Source organism: Parambassis ranga, chromosome 9 (assembly GCF_900634625.1).
Source record: "Parambassis ranga chromosome 9, fParRan2.1, whole genome shotgun sequence".
NCBI classification, from domain to species: Eukaryota; Metazoa; Chordata; class Actinopteri; family Ambassidae; genus Parambassis; species Parambassis ranga.
In genome coordinates, this window is record NC_041030.1 from 5,654,173 (window position 1) to 5,678,169 (window position 23,997).

The 23,997-nt window shown below is 41.7% G+C and overlaps 2 protein-coding genes across 2 annotated transcripts in view; both read right to left on the reverse strand.

The window, feature by feature from the left end:
* LOC114441105 (serine/threonine-protein phosphatase 2B catalytic subunit gamma isoform-like) overlaps positions 1-14,602 on the reverse strand; it is a 34,175-nt gene extending 19,573 nt beyond the window's left edge. Inside the window, exons 1-5 of the mRNA XM_028413885.1 lie at positions 14,409-14,602; positions 10,129-10,300; positions 6,278-6,360; positions 4,741-5,226; positions 1,166-1,250 (exon numbers count right to left, since the gene is read on the reverse strand). Coding sequence (XP_028269686.1) covers positions 1,166-1,250; positions 4,741-5,226; positions 6,278-6,360; positions 10,129-10,300; positions 14,409-14,513 — 931 coding nt within the window. The 5' untranslated portion in view covers positions 14,514-14,602. The remainder of the gene's footprint in view (positions 1-1,165; positions 1,251-4,740; positions 5,227-6,277; positions 6,361-10,128; positions 10,301-14,408) is intronic.
* A 1,020-nt stretch (positions 14,603-15,622) lies between these two features.
* On the reverse strand, positions 15,623-21,691 carry LOC114440768 (ATP-binding cassette sub-family B member 9-like). Its single transcript, XM_028413250.1, has 11 exons — positions 20,321-21,691; positions 19,330-19,444; positions 19,121-19,251; positions 18,831-19,036; positions 18,524-18,721; positions 18,308-18,436; positions 18,041-18,229; positions 17,281-17,454; positions 16,754-16,913; positions 16,528-16,664; positions 15,623-16,428 (listed from the first exon to the last, which is right to left on the reverse strand). The coding sequence occupies exons 1-11, from the start codon at positions 21,003-21,005 to the stop codon at positions 16,117-16,119; spliced, it is 2,436 nt and encodes an 811-aa protein (XP_028269051.1). The 5' UTR covers positions 21,006-21,691; the 3' UTR covers positions 15,623-16,116.
* Positions 21,692-23,997: the final 2,306 nt, after the last annotated feature.

A 23,997-nucleotide genomic window follows, 5' to 3' on the forward strand; every position in this document is an offset into this window, starting at 1 on the left:
CTGAGGTGAAAAGATCTAACTTAATGACCAAAAACCTGAGCTACCAAGTCAAAGGCAACACTCAGCAGCTTAACTGCTGACTTACACAACCAGAGCAGCATTAGTCTTAGGGAGTCTACCAGTTAAGCCCTCTTACAGCCACCAGTTACAGAGAAACTTCAAACCTTATTGTGATCTTTCATATTTTCAAGTCATAAATCTAAAGTTTGACTTTTTTAACACATCAGTCTGGGCTCCCACCAGAAAGCAAAGGTGTTCAGCCTACTCTTTCTTTCCTCTTCCTTGTCACGCTCCTATCCCCCCTCTCTCTCTCTCTCTCTCTCCCCACTGTGTGGCTGGCCATGTTAGGAACATCACTGGGGAGATTCTTTCCACAATTAACTCACTCTCTCCCTACTGGCTCACACTTCAGCATTCCAGTCCTCTGGCAGGACACTCTCCCAGTGCCCTTGCAGACAGACAGGGATGTGGGCTGCACTGGCATTAAGTAGTCGTGCTGGCAGTGATTGGTAGGAGGGGTGGAGTTGGACTCCCTCTCTCCCCCCCTCTGTCTTTCCCTTCTCTCCGGAGCTACCTCCGACTTGGCTTTGCCTGTCCCGTGTTAGTGAGACACAACAAATAGTGCCCTGTCTGTCCAATGAGCCACAACGACCTCAGTGTGGAGGAATCCATCTTGTCAAGCTCAGCTGGTAACTTGAGCAGACCTTGGGTATTCCCAAGAGTGAGAAAACACCTCATGATCTCAGATTTAATCCATCCTGAATATCAGCAAGACTAGATCAGACAGCTTCACAGCTTTGATTTCTATTGTGTGATGGTTTATTGCAAATACTATTACATATACTCTGGAGAAATTAGAGACGTAGCGGTCAATAAAAAAGATGCTTTGATCAATGCTTATGAACTGTTAACTAAAGTAAGTAGAGTAAGCCTGAATGTGACCACAATATAAAAGTAAAATATCAACATACACTACACAATCATATTCTTTATGATTTCTAAAAATCTGTAGATTTAGCTTCAGGGCACAAGCCTTTTAAACAACAGTGTGTTTAAACAAAAGTTGTTTTTTTCCTTTTTCAAAAGCTACAGGTGGTTTTCATTCATACATTAACAAGTCAAAAATGTATGATGCTAGTATTGCAGTTTTATAAAACTGACTTACCTTTTACCAGCCGTTCCGTTGTGGACTGTTTCTCCTGTTTGTCTTTGTCTTTATCCTTTCCTGACATCTTTGCTGCGACTGGAGGCTAATTTCGGGGTGCAAATCTTGTACAGTTCTTAGCCCAGCTAGCCTGAAGACAAGCTAGCACACAGGTCTGGCCGTCACCTCCGTCTTGACTTTCGTTTGGGGTCAGAGGCACTACTTTTTATGTTTACTCTCTCCAACAAAGAGTTCAGATTAGCTAGCGAAGAAGGTGCTTCTCTTGTTGTTGTTCAACCAGCTAATAACCTAGCTAGCTTGCAGCAACATTAACGCTAGCGGATAATTAAAGCACAAAATAGGAATTATGACACAATAGTAGAAATGTTACAGCGATAAAAACGGGCAACCGTTTGCTGGTAATAGTTGTGCAGTACAGCAAATACCTGGATATTACCCAGAAGGAGGCTGCCGTTAGCCGCTAATCCGATTTAGTTACTCTTTTTCAGCTAGTTAGCCAGCTAACATCTTAATGTATTGGCAAGTCGGTGGACAGGCAAAGACAGCAGGGAAGACTGGCGTCTCATTTTCTGTGTGCAGGTCCTCTGTTGAATAAAAAATAAAAGCTGCTTATTTAGTATGCATAAACACCGCAAGTCCTTCCAAGATGCAGACAGCGTCTTGACAGTGTATCCTCCTCCTCGGATTAAACTCTAATCTGACAGTGAGTGAGGAGCAGTGGTGGATTTCCTACAACATGGTGGAGCCGATGTGACGTGACTATGGAAACGTGACACGTGGGTTAGGGGTGCGTTCACAAACACTTTTCCTCCTTGATGTGAGGTTTGTTTTGAGAAAACACTGCTGCAGAGTTAATGTCAAATGTCAGCTCTTAAAGAAGGTCGTGTGTCAAATGTCTTAATTCCAGCACGTTTCCTTTTGTATTGCACATAACAGTGTACAATCCATTTAAGAACAAGTTGGGAAACTGAGGTAATAGCTTTTCCCGTTCTTGTTAGTTCAATGTAAATTCTCGACTGCAGGTAGGTGTGCCAAGGTGGTTTGGATTTTGTGTTGCTGGACTGAAACATCATCTGTATAGCAGGATTAGTTAATTATTTTTTCACCCTAAAGCCTCTTTGTGGGTCTTCAAAAATGTGTAATCCCAGCATGGATTACAGATTGGAACCGAGTGTCAGATTTGGTGTTAATGATATGCAAATAGTGACTTTTGAGTTTGAGGGTCTGAAGATCACATCTATTCAGTGCTGGTTTTCAGCCCCTTGTATGAAAAGATATCTCTGGATGTGGGTCTTATAATAAAATTTAAAATGCAATACTGGAGAACATTGACATATTATTACTTACCAAGTAGACCAAATTATAGGAATCCAGCATAATAATAATGATCATATATATTCAACAGAATATTGATAACATGCTTCTTAGATAGTGAAAAGTTTCAATCATTACTAAAATTGAACACTAGAGGGCGGTCTTTGTTCATTTTCAGTAAGTTGTGTCTAAAGGGAACTCAAATATATTCAGGATGTGATAATAAATCACCTGGATGAAAACATACAAAAAAATGAGATTTATTGAACTTGAAAATAGCATTAAAGTCCACTTAAACATTCATTATAAGTAAATACCTACAACATTACACTGAAATTATCACCAACCACATATAAAACCATGGATGCAGAGGATCAGTTTAAACATAAAAAGCAGCTTGATAGCTAAAAAAAAGGAATTATTAAAGAGGAGTCTTCTTCAAACTGAACACAGAGCAAAGGCCATGCACATAGATTCTTCTATTGTTAGTCATTAGAAATGCTGGTTCATCGAGACGTTGATGCTTCAGCTTCTTTTTCTGTAGTTTTGCCTGCTGACATGTATATTGTGTGCATTTTTTTCCATCACAGAGATATGACACATATATTCAAGAGCCCTGTTTTTTTAACCAATTTTAAAAAACTAAACAAAACTCAGCATCATCACATGCAAAAATATGATTTCACCCCAAATGATGGAAGAGAAGTAGAAGCACCACTAGGCACACAGCCTGGGGTTGTCTCTCGTCTCTGGCACGTTACCTATCAGCTTTCTGCTACTGCTGAAAAGCAAAGACAGTCAGTCTTTTTTTTCCTTCAGGCTGAACACAAAGCCAGGAGCAGAAGACCAAATGCTAGGCCTTTTTTTATCCTAAACATAGGGGTGGATAGGTTCTAAACATCTACAGCTGAGCATAGAGGAACATAGAGTCAGCAGGACGTGATCAACGTCACTTCAAGTGTAGGCACTCATGGCTCTTCAACAGTGCACAGCAACAGCAGACGGGAGGAAAAGAAATCTTTTTTTGTTTTAAATCGCACCAGAGAAAAGGTTTCCTCCCAAAGCCAGGCGGAACCTGTAAGTTCCTCTTGAGGACATCTGGCTTGCATGTTTTACAGGAGTGTTTCAACTTATCATCACACACAGATATGTTGGGAACAATAGTAGATAATCCAAACAAATGTTTCACTTACAAAAAACACGGACTGATGTGGGAAGTCTTTGGTGCTCAGTGTGACAGAAAACTGAACGGAACCATTCAGTGTGTATGAGATCCAAAGAGCTGTTGGCATCATTCTAATCCCAGCTGAGGGTGTTAAAGACAATGGACATAAAGGAGTGTTTGCATTACAACAGGAACCCACAGAAACAACACACATCTGTAGTGTACTGTATGGCTATACATAAATCCTTCATTTCAGGTACGGCTCTGTAGGCCTTCCTATGTGTTACGACAGTTCAGCTGCTAATCCTCCTTCTTCATCTCCCTTTCAAACTTCTGCCCTGAGATGGAGCAGTTAGCCATCTTGAACTAGGCAAGTCTGGATTCTCTTTAGAATAACCCACAAGCCCTCCTTTTATACATGTTAATCAGTCTATTCCTGGCTAATATTAACATTACTCAATTAGTACTATACCATAAGAACGTGTTGAAATTCAAATATTCCTATGTACCTTGAATTTTTTATATATATTAAAAAAAAAAAAAATCACAGCATAGATGCAGTTTTTGCCTGAATATATTCTGGGAAATGATCATCAAAACTGCACAGTAATTAGGGTCTCTTTGCTTGCATATATATTATTAGTGAATTAATATGCTGCAGATGGAAATGACTAATCAAACCCTATTTTAAACGACTTTACTGTTCCAACACAGCTTGAGGAACATTTGAAGGAGGGGTTGAGAAACAGGCTGTGGGTGAGGGCAACATAAAAGTGCTGATAAATGACAGGTTCAGTGACTCATGGACTGACACCTGGTTTCGCTGCAGCCTGAGGATGGCCGCTACCCTAAAGGTACTTAGGGCCGAGTCAAGGCCGATCTTGTCACGTCTTTTATTTTTTTGGGGGGAGGTGTTGGTGGGAGTGAGAGGGGAATGTGAATCCACAGAAGTTATTGGAGATCTGCTTCAGCTGAATGTGACCAGACCAGCCGGTGCAGGTCTGCCTTCTTGTGTTGTGACTGGTCGTAATCCAAGAAGGCAGACGACATAGTAAAAAAATGTCCTCAGAGAAGTTCCAGTTCTTGTTACTATTTACTGCATGATGAAGCCAGGTTGTGGGGCCATACGAGGAGGGGGCCTCTGAGGCAGAGCAGGGGGGTACTGAGAGAGGTAGTGATTGGGGTAGCCAGAGGGGACGCTGGGGAAGGGTTGCCCTGTTCTGGGAGGAATTGGTGGGTATGGCGATGCTTGATAGAAGACAGCAGGCTGGGGAGCAGAAATCGGAGCTGGAACTGAATTCAGAATCGGGGCTGGCTGTGCTGGAGGAAGTGGTGGTTTCCTCCTGGGCTGGGCAAGAGGAGAGCTGCTATCAGCCTCACTGAGGACAGCGGCTGCAACTGACACGTCCTGAGATCGGGAGGAAGGGACTGAGATCTGGGGGAACCGCTGGCCCTTCAGCACCATCTCCTGCAGCTTCTCGATCTTCACCCTTCTCAAATGGGCCAGCTTCCTGTTGCTCTGGTAGGCATCAATGAAGGAATCCAGGGTCATGTCACCATCTAGGAAAGAATCAGCCATATTCTGTTGACAGAGATTAGAATAGTTTTAGAGAGCGAGGAGAGAAAAGTCCCTTCTTATTGGTTCAAAATTCAGTTCAGTGCAGAAATGAGTCATGAGGATGGAAATAGCAGCGATTGAAAAATCACAAAGAAACAAACAGTCACACAAAGTGTAGTGGATTTGAACATTTGTAGACATATTAATGTAATTATCATTTACAACAAGCAGGCAGAGAAAAGGCTGAAGGCTAATTTGGGTGTATGATCTGTATGTGTAGTGCATGCAGGAAGTTTACAGATCAGATATTGTCTATATTCAGCACAAACTGACCTCTTTATATACAGACACACATCACAAACCATAAAACCTAGTGGCTTTGTATCACTACAAACACAGTGACATAGAAAGATGGGGTTTAGAGAATGAAGTGTCCTATGAGCATGCCATGGTGTGTTTTACATTGTATTCTGTCATATCTGTTTCCAGTTTTTCCAGTTTCTGTCTAATGCTTATTATGTGAAATTTCAGAGGATCACCAGTGGACTGCCAAACATGTAAACAAAAGTCAACAAAGCAGTTCCATTACTAAATTATCATCATTATTTTATTTGTAGTTATTTGCCTGATGTTAGATTTGGGGGTTCTTGTATAAAATTGATGATGATGTGGAGAAGCAAGACAAATGGAGCCATTCCTGGCACAATTTCACTGTTTTGTTTTTTAATTTACATTTTAAGGATCATGTTAACCTGCTTGTGTTTACTTTTGTTTTTTATTAGGAGAACCACTCCTAAAGAGTTTTAACTGGTGATGGCTGATGGCACATGCAATGACAATAAAGGCATTTTACATTTCTAAATAAGCAATGACAGTTTGATTGATGGCTTATAGCGCTGGCAGGCAGTTCCAACATGGTTAAAACTTCTGACCCCAGAGTCCACCATTCTGCCAACATGTTTTTATTTAACAAGTGTTGGAGATTGGAACAATGAAGCTTCTGTAGGAGAGGACACCAGCAAGCAGAGAAGCAGGTATATGTACTCATCTATGGAAAGTGCAGGAGAAAGCTTACCTCTGTCTCCTCTTCTATTTTGGCTCCCTCCGCTTGCAGTAGGGCCAGCAAAGTATCCAGGGAGGTGTTTCCTGACTTGTGGTCTGTTAAATAGCAAGACAGGAATAACACAAATGTTATTATTCAGTTGGACCTGAACTGACAGAAGGCATGTTTTAGCAGACAGTATTTACACTGTATGACAACAAGACTGTTAGCATGTTTACAAGTACAGTGCAGCTGATAAACATAAAACTGCTCACAAATCTTGTTCAAGATTGTGTTTTTCCAATGGAACTGGAGACGTCGCAGAGCCGCACATTTTAACATTATTTTCTGAGTCAAAGTATTCATATACAACACAGATGCATTCTGGATAATGTATAATCCATGCATGGATTAACCAAAACACTGCTAAATCCTTATAATGAATGCGTCCATAATAACAGGCTTTATTGACTGCTACACAAAGCTGCGGCCGGACATGTGAAATCTGCCAGTCACAGGCCTGAGACTGGCACTTCCAAAAGGGCCATAACGCCTCTCTGTTTGCTGTGAACTTGCAAAGCTCAACTGAGTCAACTGAAACTGCTGTGGTGTCTCTAAGGAGGGACACAGTTTTGTTTGTGTTCCTAAGCAGGGCTGAAAGTCAACACCAACTGGGGCTGGGACTGACAAACACACACACACACACAGTGGCACCCTGACAATAAGACCAATGACACAGCACTAGTTACTGATCTCCACTATAGCATTGTACCAACGTTCCACCAAGCCTGGCGTCACTAGTGCATCTCTAATTACTGGAAGGACACCGGTCTAACCTGATGTGCTACTCTGACATAACAACCAAGTGAATAAAGATGAAAAGATGATGACTGATTAATAAATGTGCTGTGCAGGTTAATCATTTGTAGCAATACAAATGAAATAAATTGGCTTTAAGCTTGAGTTTTGCTAATCTGTCAGACAGAATTATCAACATTGCAATGACATCACAGAAAGTTTTACCTTTACAGTTTCTGTATTTATGGACTCACCAACATTTGTCCTTACATGGGTGGGAGATGGCTTAGCAACAGTTTAACAACCTTTTTCAAAAAGATGTTGTGTGTACACTTAATAATAACTTACAGCTCTCCAACTGATGCTTGTCATTTAAAAATTCAGAATGCTAAAAGGGATGAACAGGTGGTGGTGATGATTAAGTGTGCGCATGACAAATGAAAAAATGTTGACAAAAGATTCGACCATGCTGCCTTGCTCCTCCACATTCCTCCCAGTCTGGTCCAGTGTTCAATACCATACCACACAAGGCATTTTCCTGCTGCCTCCCACATAACAGCAGCACACACTCATGAGCATACCAAGACCCCATTTCACACATCATGTCAGTAAATCCAGATGTAATGAAGGTGACACATTTACAGGGGAAATTAGGGAACCAACCTCTTTGTTGTTAATCAGCACAAGCAAATCTGCTGTTTTGCTGTAATACTGAAATGCATCAACATATAATGTCTCTCTTGTAATAAGAACCACGTTTAAAAGACAACCTGCATATTAGGGATGCTGGCCAGCTTGCAGAACTGGCCAGTACAGTTTGGCTTAGCTTGTCAGAGCCAATAAGAGTTAGATAAGCAAAGACATGACACACACAAGCTGACTGACACAAAAGAACACCTAAGCATTAATGAGTATCTGTATCCGTCAGCAAGTGGCAGCATTTGAAAATGCTTGAAGTTATCCAAGTTTCACATGTGCATAGTCAAGATTCATAATCTTGGCCTGACTTTTATCTCTGAATTTTGGCACTAGATTCCAAAATCTTTGGCAGATTTTACTGACTGCAGTTTAAACTGAATAAAAGGCCCGTATAAAGACAGGGGCTTCATGCTTGTCAAAGCCTTTTTGCAATGTAAACACCCATCTCCGTCTGTATCAATCCTTCTCCCATAACAAGGCAGACTCTCAGGCATATCAGCAGCACTCCTTCCAACACAAAGCTGTGATTCTCTGGCTGAGCAGAAAACATGCCGAGCACAACACACAGTCTGGGCCTGGAGATCATGAGACGGCCATTTAGTAAATGAGTCCACGTCAAACTCTGCTGTGAATCTGAGGGAGGGGGGGGGGGGGGGGATTTTTGGCCTGCTTCGCCTCTCCCTGTCCAACCCTTCCAACTTCTCCGTCTGGCAGTCCCATCATCCACCACTCCCACTCCCTCATCCACTGTGGCCGTTTTAAAACAGCTTGCATGGCAGCACAATGGTCCACTGAGACACTGAGAGCTGTAATACTCAGAGAGTAGTGGATGGTGACTGTGGGGGGTTGGTTGGGGTGGCTGCCCTGCCATTTTGACCCACCAGAGCCTACTGGCCTATTGAACAGTGAAGGATATTACAGAGTGGAGGAAGGGGGGGGGGGAGCTGCTGGTGTGACTGTATGATGCAAATGACAATGCAACAAGCTACTTTACAGTGAATCTTTAATCTGGGTCAAACGGCTACATCTCTCTCAGCTCTCAGCATCGCTGTCCTTCCCCAGCTGCTCAACAACAAATCCACAACTAGGACGACGAGTGCATGGAAGGCGGGGGGTGGGGGGATACTGGTTAACCTACATTTGACAAAAGCCACTGCTTGCTGACAACAAACAAAACTGCAACATAAAGCAACGCCGCATTAATTTACCGAGTGAGTGAGAAGCCCTGTAAATGTAGGCAAGAGCTTGAAACATTTCAACAATGTTTCGGAGATTAAACATAAAAAATTCAAGTAATCGCAACAAGAAAATATTTCATTACAGCTAACATTTTGCAAAACCATCCTAAAATAGCTCTAACAATGTGTCAAAGCTCTCAGCGGCTGGATGCCTTGCAGGGATAGAAGAAAAAGTCAAAGTTTTTATCATCACAGCAGAGGAGTGAACGGCTGGCATGCTATTTTTAAGAGAGCTGCTTGGCAACCACCGCGTCAACAAGGTTGCAAATATCGTCACTCACACACAAGGAAGCGATGTGAAGGTGTGTCAGTGAGGTACATTATAGTTCTGTCAGGCTTTTAGGATCCCCACAGTGGAAATCTAAATCAGATCTGCAGTTGTTCATCCAGAACAGGGCTCAATTACGGCTACTGGAACAAGACAAACAGAGCTTCTGGTAACAGCGCTGCTGCACTGATCGATAGGAAGCATGGGAACTGGTCAAACAGGTCTTTTCAGTATGTGCTTACATGGAAAGAATAAATAATAAGGAAAAATTGTAACTGTTAAAGGAAAAAGGTTCACTCATTAAACTGCATCTAAAGTCTCTGCTGTGACTGTTAAAACGGCTAAAACCGAGCTGAAATGATGTCAATTCAATACTGTATACACACACCCAAAAATTTTTTTTTAAATCGGAATTGTATCAAAGTATTTGAACTCTGCTCTAACGAACACCTACAGCTTTTTGACTGTTGGGAGGAGACTGCAGAAAAACTCTTTTTGAATGCACCTACAATATCATTAAATGAGTGGAAGGCAATAAACCTGCTGGCAGGTTGAAATCCAGTTACTGTTCAACTGACCTGAGCACTTGTATTCACATGTTCAGCCTAGGTGGCTGATAAGATGTGTTTGTAGCAGTTCTAAATTTGATCAAAGCCCCACGGAAGGTCCTCAGCTCCACACTAATTCACTGATTAAGTCACAAAAACTATTGTGATAAATAACTTTCTCTAACCCACTCCGACATTCTCTCCTCATACATTAGTGTCAGTTCTCAGTGACTTCATGGATAAAAGTGTTCACATTTCTTAAGGGCTGGCTAGCATTAAAAATTTAACACCTAGTGATAAACTGATCAATAAAAAATGTTTCCAAGTCTGTACCTAGGGTGGACTTGCGAAGCTGATAGGTTTCGAAGTCATCCTGAAGAGAGCTATAGCGTTTGGTAAGCTGCCCCTTCTTGTGCTCCAGCCTGGGCTGCAGGGCGAGGTTTTCCTCGGCCAGGGTTCGGTTATTGACCAGCGTCCTCTCCTTGCTCTGCTGGACCTCTTGCATCTACAAAATACAACAAAAACATGTCAGCAAAGACAAGAAAGGCTGTCAGATAAAACTATATTTAGCATTTGCTGCAAGTAAGAAATAAAAAGAAGGAAAAAGTAATAACTATAAATCATTACACTTAAACAATCGGCTTAACTCCCACAAACCTCTGCATGCATTTAAAGGGAGATATCTGGGATACAAATGTGTCATAAAATCTGTACCTTTATTTGACATGCCAACAGAAGAACTCACAGCAGGAGGAGCTTATCATCAACAATGTCAACAACAGAGGCACAATGCAAATATATACCGCAAGTTCCACTGAAACAGATCTAGAAACAATCTAGATGAAGTATCTGTAGTTCTGCAGATCCTGAACACAAAGCGTGTGTGCCAATCTGATTTAAAAAAATGGTATTAATAATTTGTGTCTTTGGGATGTACATTTTCTAAAAGTGTTCTTAAACACAGATGGTGTGTTGTCGCTACCTGTTGTGCTACCTTTCTTAGAACAACTCAAACCCAAAATGTAACAAGTTACATCTACTTAACACGAACTAGTTGCCCAAACACACACACACACTGAGAGGCAGCTTGTAACACTACTGACTGACAAAGCTGTAATGGCTTCCATGTTTGAGTGATTTTGCATTCATAGCAGGAAAACCACAAGTATACCTAGTAATGGTAATTATAGCAGCATTCCATTCAGGTGTACCGGCTGACTCTCGCTGTGTGATTCTGTGGTAAGCACTCAGGAATTTTCCAGTTATGCTCTATTTACATCATATTGTTCAGTGCATGATTACAAGGAGCCAATTTGGAAAAAAAAGTCTGGATGTCAGAAATTTCTAGCAGCAGAAGTGAAGGCATCAATCGAAAGCAAAACTGACTGTGTAGCCTCACTAACTGGTATTTGCATTTAAGCAAAATCCAGTTTAAAAAAATCCAATATAAACTAACAATTCCTTTCAACATGACATAATTTGCCTCAATTATATTAAGACTCATTACATGGAATAATCAGAAGCCAAGGTATCACATGTCTTTGTTTCAGGCATGTGCTAACTGACCTGCAATAACCCTGAGAGGCACCATACCAGATACTTTTTCCAAGATTTCCTCTAAAACAGCTTTTAAAGGACGAGCCGTCCTCCATGTGAAGCCCTTTTAAAATGTGACCAAACATGATAAAGACAAGTGGGAAAGCCAGAATGTGAACAGTGGAGGATGCTGCTTCTCAAATGACTCATTTCACACTTCGAGCCAACATGTTGTATGTGCAAACATAACCAGGGCTGGCCGAGAAGACGTAGGAAAACTCTAAAAATACACTCTTGTTTCTAAAAATCGACCATAAGCCTCATTTAGAGAAAACAACATTTCAGGAAAAGCAGCTAAATCTATCCATTACTACTTCATGTGCACCATCACATCCTGAGGTGACCGGCCCACTCATTCATCGGGGCAGACTTTTAAATAGCATCTATAACTACAGGCTTGTTCTGTCTAACCAAACACATAATTGTTTGCTGGGGGGGAAAGGCCCCTCATCACGTTCCCCTTTCCATAAAAGCTAAAATAATCACAGATTATTTCAGAGGTTGCCCTGGATGGACCACAGACCTGAATTTTTTGGGAGCTGGTGTAACAACCTACAACTGAATACAAGCTGTGATAAAAACACTACCGTACTCACAAAAACCTTTCAAATTGGAAGCATATTTAATGACTCTTCTGCTCAAATGGCAGTTACATTTCCTCCTCCCTTTTATTCCTTATTCCTGTTACCACATAAAAATGTTTTTGCAGTCATTACAAAAGTGAAACAGAATGATGAACTCTGGCTGCAGAACCAGGTCTGCTTCTCATACGTCCACACTCTTGGTCACAAAATTCTAAATTTCTCTATACATTTGTTTTAAACATCTATCTTGGCAGCAATAACTGGTTCGCAAGAGCTCAAGAGGGGAACCATCCACCACCAAAAAACAGCCCATTAGCGAGGGTCTCTAAAAGAAGCTAGGCTACGTCAAAGTATAGCATAGAAAGCTGGTCTCTAACGCAAGCTCTTAACAGCGTACATACTTAAACACACAAATGGCTTTAAGTATCTGCAGGTACTTGTAAATAAAAACAGGACACACAAAATCTAAACAAATTAACAACAGCAGCATTTGCATTATTCAAAAGGCACCACATGTACTGCAGTCACTGTGTGTTTTGCGAGGTGAGCTGGCTGTTGCCTACAGGGAAGCTTATGTCTACCTCAGACAGAGGCGAGGGTTTTTGTCCACATACTGTTGTATGCACAGTTCCTCTCAGCACTATTGGGTTTCACTCAATGCCTCTTGACACCCACTGCTTTTGTTCCCATCCACTGTACTGTAAAGAGTGAATTTCTCAGACACTTCCACCTTTGGCTCAGGCATGTCTGTTCTTGGCAGATTGTCTTACATCACTCCCATAATCTTATGACTAACAAAGTCAACAACTGCTGTGTCATCACACCGAACAAGTCCCTCCCATCTCTGTAACCTGTGGGACCAGGAAAACGAAACCACAGAGACAATCAGACAGGGTGTGGATCAAAACCAGAACTAACAACACAAAAGGCCGACGCGCCGCGCGGCACTTATCCAAATGTCAAATAAAACCACACAATATACTTCTTCTCATGAACTGAAATAGATCGGGTACACCTATAATGACACACAGTAGGTTTATAGTGTTCTCCTGTCTGTCAATAGAGGCTTTATTATCATCATGTTTTAGACAGTGAGTCCTCACTCTTGTGCAAAAATGAGCTTAAATTAGACTGCTGAAGTGAAAGTCACAGCACCATGACAACAGACAAGATAAATCCCCATGTCCCAACAATGTGTGTTTAATGTTTGTAATTACTGATCTGAGGTCCAAACTGCAGGGTAAGAAAAGAATGTGTGAAGTGTTTTCCTCAGGCTCTTACACTCAGTTAAAAATAAAAAGAAAGGGCACATGGTGGGAAAATTGTTCCAACAGCAGGGATCTGGTGGAGCTGATTCAGCAGGAGGACATGAGGGTAGATTAAAGGCCACAGTGGAATTGACTATTTTGGAAGGAGCAGCAGCAGCATGGCAAATAATCAGAAGCACAAATCCTGTATAAAATGCTAATCTGTTAGCCCTCCCTCTTGATATCCCAAATATCTGTCGCAGTAAAATCTTGCTAAGGGCTAGGGCTGGTAATGGTTCTGTGTGTGTGTGTGGAAAAAGTGAGGCTTATCAGCCGCTTATCACGACAAGGGCACACTTATGATACAGTGCTAAGAAGGTACACAATAATTGGGAACTGCTGACTCCTTCAGCAACTGGAGCATGGCCAGAGAGTCCAGATCCAAGTGGTCTGTGTGGAGAGGCAACTCCGAAAAGTGTCAATTTATGTAACTTTGCCAACTGTCTGATACACATGGCTGTTGTGGCAGAATTTAAGACCTCTCCTGTTTATGAGAATCTGGTGAATTTGACTTTATTACACTGAGCAATATTTGATCCAGAATCAATCTGTTTTGTTACAATATATTTTAGTTAACATAATTTAAAAGGCTAAGGGTGTTTAGTGCGGTTTCCGTGCCTCTTTCTACCTGTTCAACAGAAAAATGGCCTTAAATTAGCGAATATATGAGTGGGGTTTGGCGTGAGGTCCTGTCCCTGACAGTGTCGAAGCTAGGCCACTGCTTAACTAACATTTTTATTTCGAAAAATGGCTTAATGTTAGCATAACTACGTAACACACGCGTTACTCAATATAGACGAGCTCCTGTTGCCTGAGGAAGTAGGGTGTTTGTCTGGGGAAACAATATCGCAAACTGGGAATCCTCGAGTGTTCAAACTTGAAACAATGCTCCGTCCCAAGGTTACAGACTTTAAACCCTATTCTGGCTTTCGGGACATTTAAGTTCACTTGACAACACACAGTTGTGTTTACATGCCAACAGCCTTTCGAAAAACCCATTTCCGTAAGTAAAACGTGCGTGTGTTGGGAAAACACAACAAAGGCTTGAGGAGGAAAAACACACAGTGACCGAGAAAAAGGAGTAAGTGGCTAACATTGGACTACAAAAGGAAATAGCTTAACATACCTCGTCCATCTCCTGAACCATTTTAGTGAGTTTTTCGTCGTCCTCCAGTAATTCGTTGAGCTGCGTCAGCGTGTAAGCGCTAAACTTGCTGGAAAAACTAGACATTTTAGCTGTGGTTGTCTGGTTCTGCTCGCCTGTGCTCCCTCTTCTCGCCTCTCAGATTGTGACAGCTGACCGAGCTTCCCTTACAGGAAGTAGAGGATACAGGCCCAGTGCGGCGTTCAAGTGCTGTCGGAAAATGTGCGCTCGTTAATCCTCACATCCTAGAGATCTACTCCGAGCACATTATGCGGATTTAATTGTCCGTACCTTTACGGGCTAAAATACGAACCAAATATAATAACAAGTATATGAAACAAGAAAATTTAGTATCTGTTAATATATTGTTAATGTAATTTAGGCCAAACCCCGTGCAATATGAATTTATTTCATCTTATCTTATCTCATCTTTACATAAAAACACTCAAATAAATAAATCTAAGGTAAATATGGATGGATGGATGGATGGATGCACATACTGGGTCACAGCGGATGTTTAGCAAATCATTATGGTGGGTCTATGGCCACCCATAAACCGATAGCGGTTTTTCCTAGGTCACCAAAAGGCAGCATATGACATTATTTCCTGAACCTCTGTACCCACACAAACAGCATCTGTTTGTAGTTTGATTGCCGTTGTTAGGCAATCAAACTATTGTTATTCACCCTTTCTTTTTCTTATTAGTTTGATCAACTTCAAGTTCTTTTCAAAAACGTATAATTTTTCAAATATTAAGCAATTTCGGTGTCATTTTTAACATGGGAGTCTATGAGAGAGCCCTTCAACGAGGGTCATCTGCCAAATGTATCTCCTCCTACAAATTTCACGCTACGGACTCCATTTTAGTCTTGAAACGCTCATTAGATGCTGCTCTATCAAACTTGTATTCAGAATTTTCTAATTCCGAATTGTTTCTGCACGCCAGGCTCTCAAAGTTGGAGTGGTTTTTGAGGTCTCCTCTGCTGTTACCATGGTGACAGGCTGACACACAGAGGCATACAAAGCTCTGAATTGCTCTGATTCTCCAGCAATTCAGAGCAATCCTTCACATCAGCATTCAAACTCAACTCAAACTTCATCAAACTTGCATTTTCCTCAGGAAATGCTCTTTTCTAGTTGCATATATTATTCATTTGCAGTAGTATGTTCAATAAATTTTCTGCAGAACCATTTATTGATTTATGTGTATTCTAACGATTGCAAATCTTTATTCATTTCATACCACCTCACTTTTCATTTGTACTCATTACCTCATGTGCAGGTGAAATTAGAAATGGTACAAGTGAGCAGCTTTAAAAAGAAACACCAAGCATTTCCAAACCTACCAGTGTGAAGACAACATAAATATAAATCCTAAGGAAGACTTCAACACAAACATTTTTATGGCTGAAACGAAAGGTATTATGAGGTATTAAAATTTCAAACATCCCCTAAATACATCTCCAGCAACATATTGTCTGTTTTTAAAGCTAATGTATCAAGTAGTAGCCATACTGGCTATTCATCAAGTTTTATTTCCACTGGCAATTATTACCCTTTTTGATAAGCTGATATTTATGAATGTATTTTTAGCTTAAAACATTTCACTGTTAAACAGATCAAGACCCTAGTTTTCAGTGTAGTGCTTTGTGCTGTAAATGACACAATATTCAGCCCAAACATAGATTCTCAGTAGCGCACGTTGCACTCAGACTCGCTGTTGCTGCTGCTGCTTTGTCTTTTACGCTGACATCCTCCTTCAGACCTGAGGTTCTTGGGTGGGTTGAGGACCTCCGCTCCTGTCTCTATACCTAGGACCTGCCTCTGCACTAGCTTGCTGTAGAGCCCGCCGCTGGCCATCAGCTGACTGTGAGAGCCCTGCTCTGCTACGCAGCCCTTGTCGATCACAATGATGTTGTCTGCCTTCTCCACCGTGCTGAGCCGATGGGCGATCACCAACACCGTGTGCTCCTGCATGACGTTGTTCAGAGCCTGCTGAACCTGCAGTGGCATTCAAGGGCAATCAAACACATGCTGTATCATTAATCATGTAATATTCAATGCTAAAATACATTTAGCCTAGATATAGAGTTTATTTACCGTGTGTTCACTTTCTGCATCCAAAGCACTGGTCGCCTCATCCAGGATAAGAACACGTGGGTTACGGATGAGTGCTCTTGCAATAGCAACCCTTTGCTTCTGGCCACCTGACAACTGTGTGCCCTTCTCTCCAACACCTTACAAAAAATACAAACAGGGTTACACCTGTTTTTCATCTTTTAGGCACCATTTAGACAAACCGTTTAGATTTAAATGTCATATTTACTTGTCTCATATCCTTTAGGGAGTGTGATGATAAAATCATGAGCATTAGCCTTGGTCGCAGCCTGCACCACAGCTTCCTGTGCTACATCAGTCAGGCCATAAGTGATGTTCTCTTCAACTGTCCGGGCAAATAGCACAGGCTCTTGGCCCACAAGAGCCACCTGCAAATACAAAGTAACAAGTGGAAGGCTGTATTTGTGAGCAACAATGACTTCATTCTTCAAACAAGCCTTGAATTTGTATCAAAAGCCTGATGTATCATATTCCTCCATACCACAGAGGTCCATTGTTGTCCATAAAACCCATCACTGAGACACACTGTTGTGCTGAGTGGCTTTCATTAGATGCAACCTAAGTAGGGTTGTTTATTTCAAAGCAATCTTTAATTCCCCACCCTGCTGCCATGAATACTCAAAAGAGCACCAAAGGTGTAACCCAAAGCTAAAAAACAGCCCTAAACAAATGAGCAACAGTCAGTAAAAACTAGTCCACTGTTGATGTGTGTATCCTATCCCGGAGGAAACTGACCTTGGAGTGGAGGTAGTCATGCTGGAAGGTATGAACAGGTTTTCCATCCAGCAGCACTTGGCCTTGCTGAGGACGGTAAAAATTTTCCAGGAGACTCACACAGGAGCTCTTTCCGCTGCCAGACGGTCCCACTAGGGCGGTCACCTCTCTGGGCCGCAGAGTAAATGACACTCCCTGAGAAAAGAAGCAATTCAGGCGGGGGGGTTTCTCCAAACGAAAACTAGAATTACACAGCTGTACACCTCAGACAAATACTGCTTGGTTGGATTTGCTGGTGTGTGCAAAACATCAGACCACATGTTAATAAGCCACATCATTTCCTGTTTACCCTCAGCTGATTTTGGTTTGCTAGCATCATCCACCATTCCTTCCATGGTTTTAAATTCTGTGGTTCCGTGTTTTATGGTCTGGCCTGTGTTTATATTTCAGTGGAAGTAAACCATAGACACAGCCATCACTGGCCACAATTTTATGAGACCAAAAGCTGTTTGACTGGTTTTTGCTTCAAATTTGAACAAAATTCCTTCAAGCAGATCATAAGTCACAAAAATGTGACCTTATAGGCTAATGATATTTTGGGATTTATGGTGCCAATATACAACATGCAAGTTTTTTTTTCTCTAAATATGGTCATTAACTTATTTTATAAAGATTTTGTTTAAAAATGAGCACTTATTTTAGCTAACTGGTCCCCTCAGCAGTGCCATCTGGACTCAAATACAGATTTATTAATTCTGTGGGCAAAGAACACTCCACAAACCTTAAGAATATCAACCTCGGGTCGTGTCGGGTAAGCAAACGTGATGTCTTTAAATTCCACCAGACCACCGCATGTGTCTGGAGTCTCTGTGCCATCAGCAGGGTGTTTGGGTTTTCTGTCCAGATACTCGAAAACCTTCTCAGCAGCTCCAACCCCCTGCATAAGGCCCGTGTACACCGATGCAATGCTCTGTAACATAGACAAGAGTTACTAATCTGTTTTTACACATGTATAATACAACATAATACAATGGTGGTGATGGTATACCTCAAGACATTCTCCCAGCTCCAGCATGTATATGAAAAAAGATATCAAGGCACCACTGCTCATCTGACCTGTAACCACAAGGTGGCCTCCATAGTAGAGAATAGCAACCTCTAGAGCAAGTTCGGATATCTAAAGAAAAAAACACATAAATCTTACTGATGCACACATACAGATGTCGATAAAGTATTAGGTACAAAGGCAACCGCTGGTACCTACACAACTGGACCACATGTAGCAAGCATATGCCAGGGCTTGTTTTTTATTGAGCTGGAACATGGCTAAGAGCTTGGTATAATAGGACTCTGCCTCTCCGCTCTCATTGGCGAAGCTGCGTACTGTCCTCATTGCTGAGATGGTTTCTTCTGCAACTTTATTGGCTTCTGCAAGGGTTGTTTGCACCTCTTTGGTCAATTTCTGAAAAGATAGTTAGTTAAAATTAATTGTTAATTGTATTTACATTAACACTTCAGTGTATTCTTCTAATTTTATCAAACAAAAGCAACACTTAAAAGAAATGCTTTGCCTTATAGTATTCGCCGTAAAGTTTAGAGACGAGGGCAATGAAAGGGAATCCCATCACGGTCACCAGTGTGAGTTTCCAGGACATCCCAAACATGAAGATGAAGAAGCCGACGCCCTTCACGACGCTCCGCAGGAAGACATTGACATTCTGTGAGATGAGGTCGCTCACCTGAGTGGTGTCAGCTGACAGGCGTGAAAGGATGTCACCTGCAGGGCGGTACAGACATGAAAGGAGTCTGAAACAATGAGATGCAGATGCAGATGGAGGAAAGGCTGGGTGGAGTACATTACCTGTGTGGTTTTCATCAAAAAAGGCTATTTCCTGTCTCATCAGAGTTCTGAAGAGATGATTCCTGAGGCGGAGGTTTAATCTTGCAAAGGACAGGGTGAATACTCCTCCACGTACTCCAACTGCAAGTGAACTGAAGAAAAAAATACAACAGTTCATATTTACAGTTAAAATGAAACTGTAATCACAGAAACCTCCTGTAGATGCTCACCTGGCTAAGGCCAGTGCTGCCACTGTGATCACGGGCTTAGCAAAGTGCTCCAGGCTTTGGTGAACCACAATGCTGTCTATGGCCTTCCCATAGTAGTATGGAATAAAGGCTTCACCTGAAGGTACAAAGAGACACAAGGATACAGCATAACGTCAAGCCTGCAGAATATATGGTAGTGTTTACTAATTGTACATGGGATCATTGATGTTCAGATAGCTCTATGAAAAATCAAATATTAACCTGACATAGAGGCAATAAGTGTTGATTAGATCCATAACACCACACCCATCTGAGTCACAGCTCTGTGTGGTGTGTTGGATTGTATGTCTTGTTAAAAAAAAACCCTACAACTCTACAAAAGCATGCTGCAAAAGTCTTCCGCTCCGTCAATACAAGGCCACACCATTCTACAATTTATCTTTTGATAGGTCGATCAACTAGGGAACTGAGCTATATAAAGGCAATAGACTGGCATACATTTAGATGAGTTAATATGTAACATTTCCTTAATCTATAAATGTCCTAACCCTCTCTATACATGGCGTCAACTTCCTGGATCCAAGTTTCCCCTTGTGTGTCATGGTGAACGATAACAAAAAACCTAAGGCTTTGTTCCTATATCAGATGCTGGCTGAAACTTAAATGTGATGTAATCATAGAAATTGTCCAGCAGCACTCTGAATCCACTCAGCACACAATGTCACAACAGAGTAGACAGCAAGGTGTGTAATCTTTCATATAGACCAGTTTTTGGCATGCTACTTAGCTAGCTAACCAGCTGTACATACAGTATATTAAAGCATGCTAAATATTGGCAGTAGCCACAAAACTACACTTTCAGCCTGGCTCTACTTTCATTAACTGGCTCTGCTGGGATGTTGCACTTGATAAGAGAGAGATGTTATCAAGATTCAGAGATTTGCTATTAAGCAGTTGTAAACCTTTGTACATAGAGTAAAGAGAGAGACATCCATATGAATGGGGCACGTACACACTGCAGAGATGAGGAGGAAGAGGAAAGCTACAGAAAGCAGCCCAGCATCCTGTTTGCAGTAGGCCAGCAGGCGTCCTAGTGTAGCCCCAGAGCTGGTCTTTTCCGTCTCCTGCTTCTCTTCCTCTCCTTTCTTCTTCATCCTCTCACATCCCACCTCCTGCTCCTCCTCACCACCTGTCTCCACTAGCTTTTCAGTGTCCTCAGAGCCTCTTCCTCCTCCACTACTGCTGCGACTGCTCACCGAGTTGGACTCCTTCCCCAGCCACCTCCAGAGCAGTATGACACATAGTGAGGATCCACACGTCCAACATATCAGACTCAGGAGCCAAGGCTGGTGGGTGAGAGACTCCAGCTCAGTCAGCATCAGCAGCTTGGCCAGGGCATAAGTGATGGCAATCAGGCAGACAAGGATAATGAGGGTGGTTAACTTAGAAACCCTCGGTGGGCCATCCACCATGTTCCACGCCATTCCTATGGAGGCTCCAAGAAGGAGAGAAACTCTGAGTAACATAATCCCCCAGAGGTCCAAGACAGACTGGAGAATGTTGAAGTCCAGGACATCATTTCTGAAAATATCCAAGTGTGATCCGTGTATGTACAGGACAGTGGTGGTGACAACATCCAGTAGGACGTATAACATGGTGCAACTCACAGCTATTTTGAAACCCATACTGATTATCATATAGAGCACTAACAATAATGAAAATTGGCTTTTCAATATATTACTCTAAGAAGTTTGCAGCTCAATAATAATATTGGAGATTGATTTCAATTCAAAAATCAAACGCGGACATTTTCAGATTTTCATCAGAAATAATAATCTATTATTTACTAATAGTTTAGACTTTTATTTTTGAAGTTAACTTCCGGTCTTCTGCGGCTTGTAGCTACCACATGGAATAATAGGATAGTTCTGTAATGCTTACATAATATAAGTAAAATATATAATACTATCATGCCGTAAATGATTGTCAAGTAGGGTTGCAACCTCGGGTTAGCACGTATTGTACTACATCGTTAGTTAGCAAGGTAAATTAGCTGTTAGCAGCCATTGAGCTCGGCTGTGTTGCGGCAGGTTAGGTTACGAATGCTTCCATGTTTGTTTATTCCCTCAGTTTGTCGCCGGGTGTCCTCGGGAATATTAAACTGTCCCTGTCTCCGTCTCCGTTTACATTAAAACACCAATAATATTTTACTCGCTAAGAGAGTGACACTCATGTGTCAGGTTAGTTCGACTTAAGACCGGACAAGTGGACCTCTCAAAGATCGTCTACGTTACGAAGACGTCACACCAAGTATGGCTTTTGGAATAAGAGCCGCTGCGAACTCAGTCTGCGGCGGTTTTACTCCATAGAAAAAGTAACAGAGTGATAGCTCTTCCTTTGTATCCTCTCTGACGGACCACAGTTGTTGCGGAAGTGATCTGTGTACCTCCTCTCTGCAGGTACTCCAGGGAGTGTTCAAGAGCTGCGGGTTCAAAAGCCAACACAAGACGTTGTAAAGTGTAGCTGTGACATTTTGTTAAACCCACAAAAAGTACAGGTCGTACAAAAACTAGCAAAACAGACCAAATGGTCATTATTTTTGTAAAAAAAATGTCTTTAATGTATTACCAATACATTGTTCCAAAATTAAATATTGTAGCAATGTAAGTATTTGTTGTCTGATTTAATAAGTGTAGTGTGTCTTTACTACAAACTGTGGTTCAGTCACACAGTGATCATCGTTCTGTTCTCCCACGGCTGTTTTTTTAGCCAAAATAGTGCAAAATCAGCAGATAATATATGTTTAATTTCAACTTCTGAACAATATGAAATTGCGTCCCGGTAAATATCTACTTATTAAATAGCAGATTGTGACATGTAAGGACTAAACACAAAGCCTACAGAATACCTTTTTTTAAAGGTATTTGCACCTCGAAAAACGATTGTATGACAAATAGGTTAACATTTTTTCATAGGAAATAACTGAGCTCAACATATGTAGGCCAGAGGTCACTGCAGCTTCTTTGGCCTGGGGATTCAGTTTTGATTCATCTGTAAGTGAAACATCACCCTGCAGGGCCTTCAGCTGTATGACGAAAGAAGCTATCGTCACACTTCATCAGCAACATCCGGCTTTCAGTCATCTGGCTGCTCGCGATGTGCAGTCATGTCTTCTCTATTCTATGACATTTTCCTCAGTGGACGTCAGACTCTGCCAAATCATACGCTAACTCAGTCTTCATGTCTTCTGAGCCGCCTTGCCCGGTGGTCAGCACCGTCTCAACAGGGAAAGACAAATACAAACTTTCTTTTACTTTCTTTGGCGACGGTGAATCTCCTGCAGCAAACAGGGGCTCTTCCATCTTGAATGTCATCTGGGGCCCATTGTGTGCCCTCCGTTTGGCATTCTTCTTCTTCTCTTGTTTGTACGCAGTGTTCATGTTTGCTATAACCTGCAAGTAGACGCATACGCAAAATGCAAAAAATGATGTAACAAAGATCAAAAACAAGTATTGATCTTGTATCTTAAATAACTCATGCAGCTATATAACACTCAACCAAAGGGTGAACTGAAAAAACAACAGTTTAGTAAGACCAGCTGATCCAGATCAAACTCTGTAAGAATAGTGTTACTTGCGGCATGATATAAATGCCAATCAGTGTTTTCCACTGACTGCTGCAGACACAGGCTGATAGCAAATTAGTTGCATATTCACACTTACAGTGCAGACAGGAAATTAAAAGATAACATAAGCGGAAAGCAAGTAGCACTGCTGAAAGACAAAATCAGTATGGTCAATCTTCTTATTGAATTTGTCAGCGCTTTCAGCTTGCTACTGCCCCCAAGTGGCCAAAAGCATTAATTGAAAATCTTTGAATTCATTATTAACAAGTTCTGGATCAGTATTCTTTTTGCAAAAGGGTAAACTAACCAGTATCTATTTACACTAGTAAAATATTAATAAAACATGGTACTTACAAGCTGTTTAATAGAATTCTGTTGCTCCTGCATTATGGACATACACGTGGACGCCTTCTCCTTCGTGGAATACATATCCTGCTCTTCGTCAAAGTTTAACGGGCTCAGCGCATTCTAGATGAAGATAAATCATGTTTAATAAACATAAAAAAACAAATCTTTTTAATCCAGGTTTTTTCATGCAGACTTGCCTCGTGTGGTAAATTAGCTTTCCTGCTAAACATGAGAGAGTAAGGCGTGAATTTGGTCGTAGGGTTGGGGGAAGTCCTGAACAGAAACAGCACAGGGTCTAGAAAGTCGTCCCATTCTGCTTGCTTCTCCGTCACCATCTGCACGATGGCCTCCTTCAGCAGAGGGCTGGTACAGTCGTGGAGAGGGTTGAGCTGAAGCTGATCCAGAGGAGAGACCCTCTGCATGATGCCCCACCTTTCACACAACAGGTTTGTAACCTAGGAAACCAAAACTCATCAGCTCTGACACAACTCCTCCACTATACCTGATCATTTCAACATCATCATCATCAAAATCTCACCTCATCACAGAAGTCAGCATTCTGTGCACACGCTATTGTTTTAGGAGCTCCAAACCTGATAAACAGTTCAACCTCAGATTAAAACATAATGATTTACTGACTGACTTTTCACCTCACTGTGTGCCGTTTTTTTACCTGTATATGCATTTAGAGAGGCATCTCGCGACAGACAGAGCAT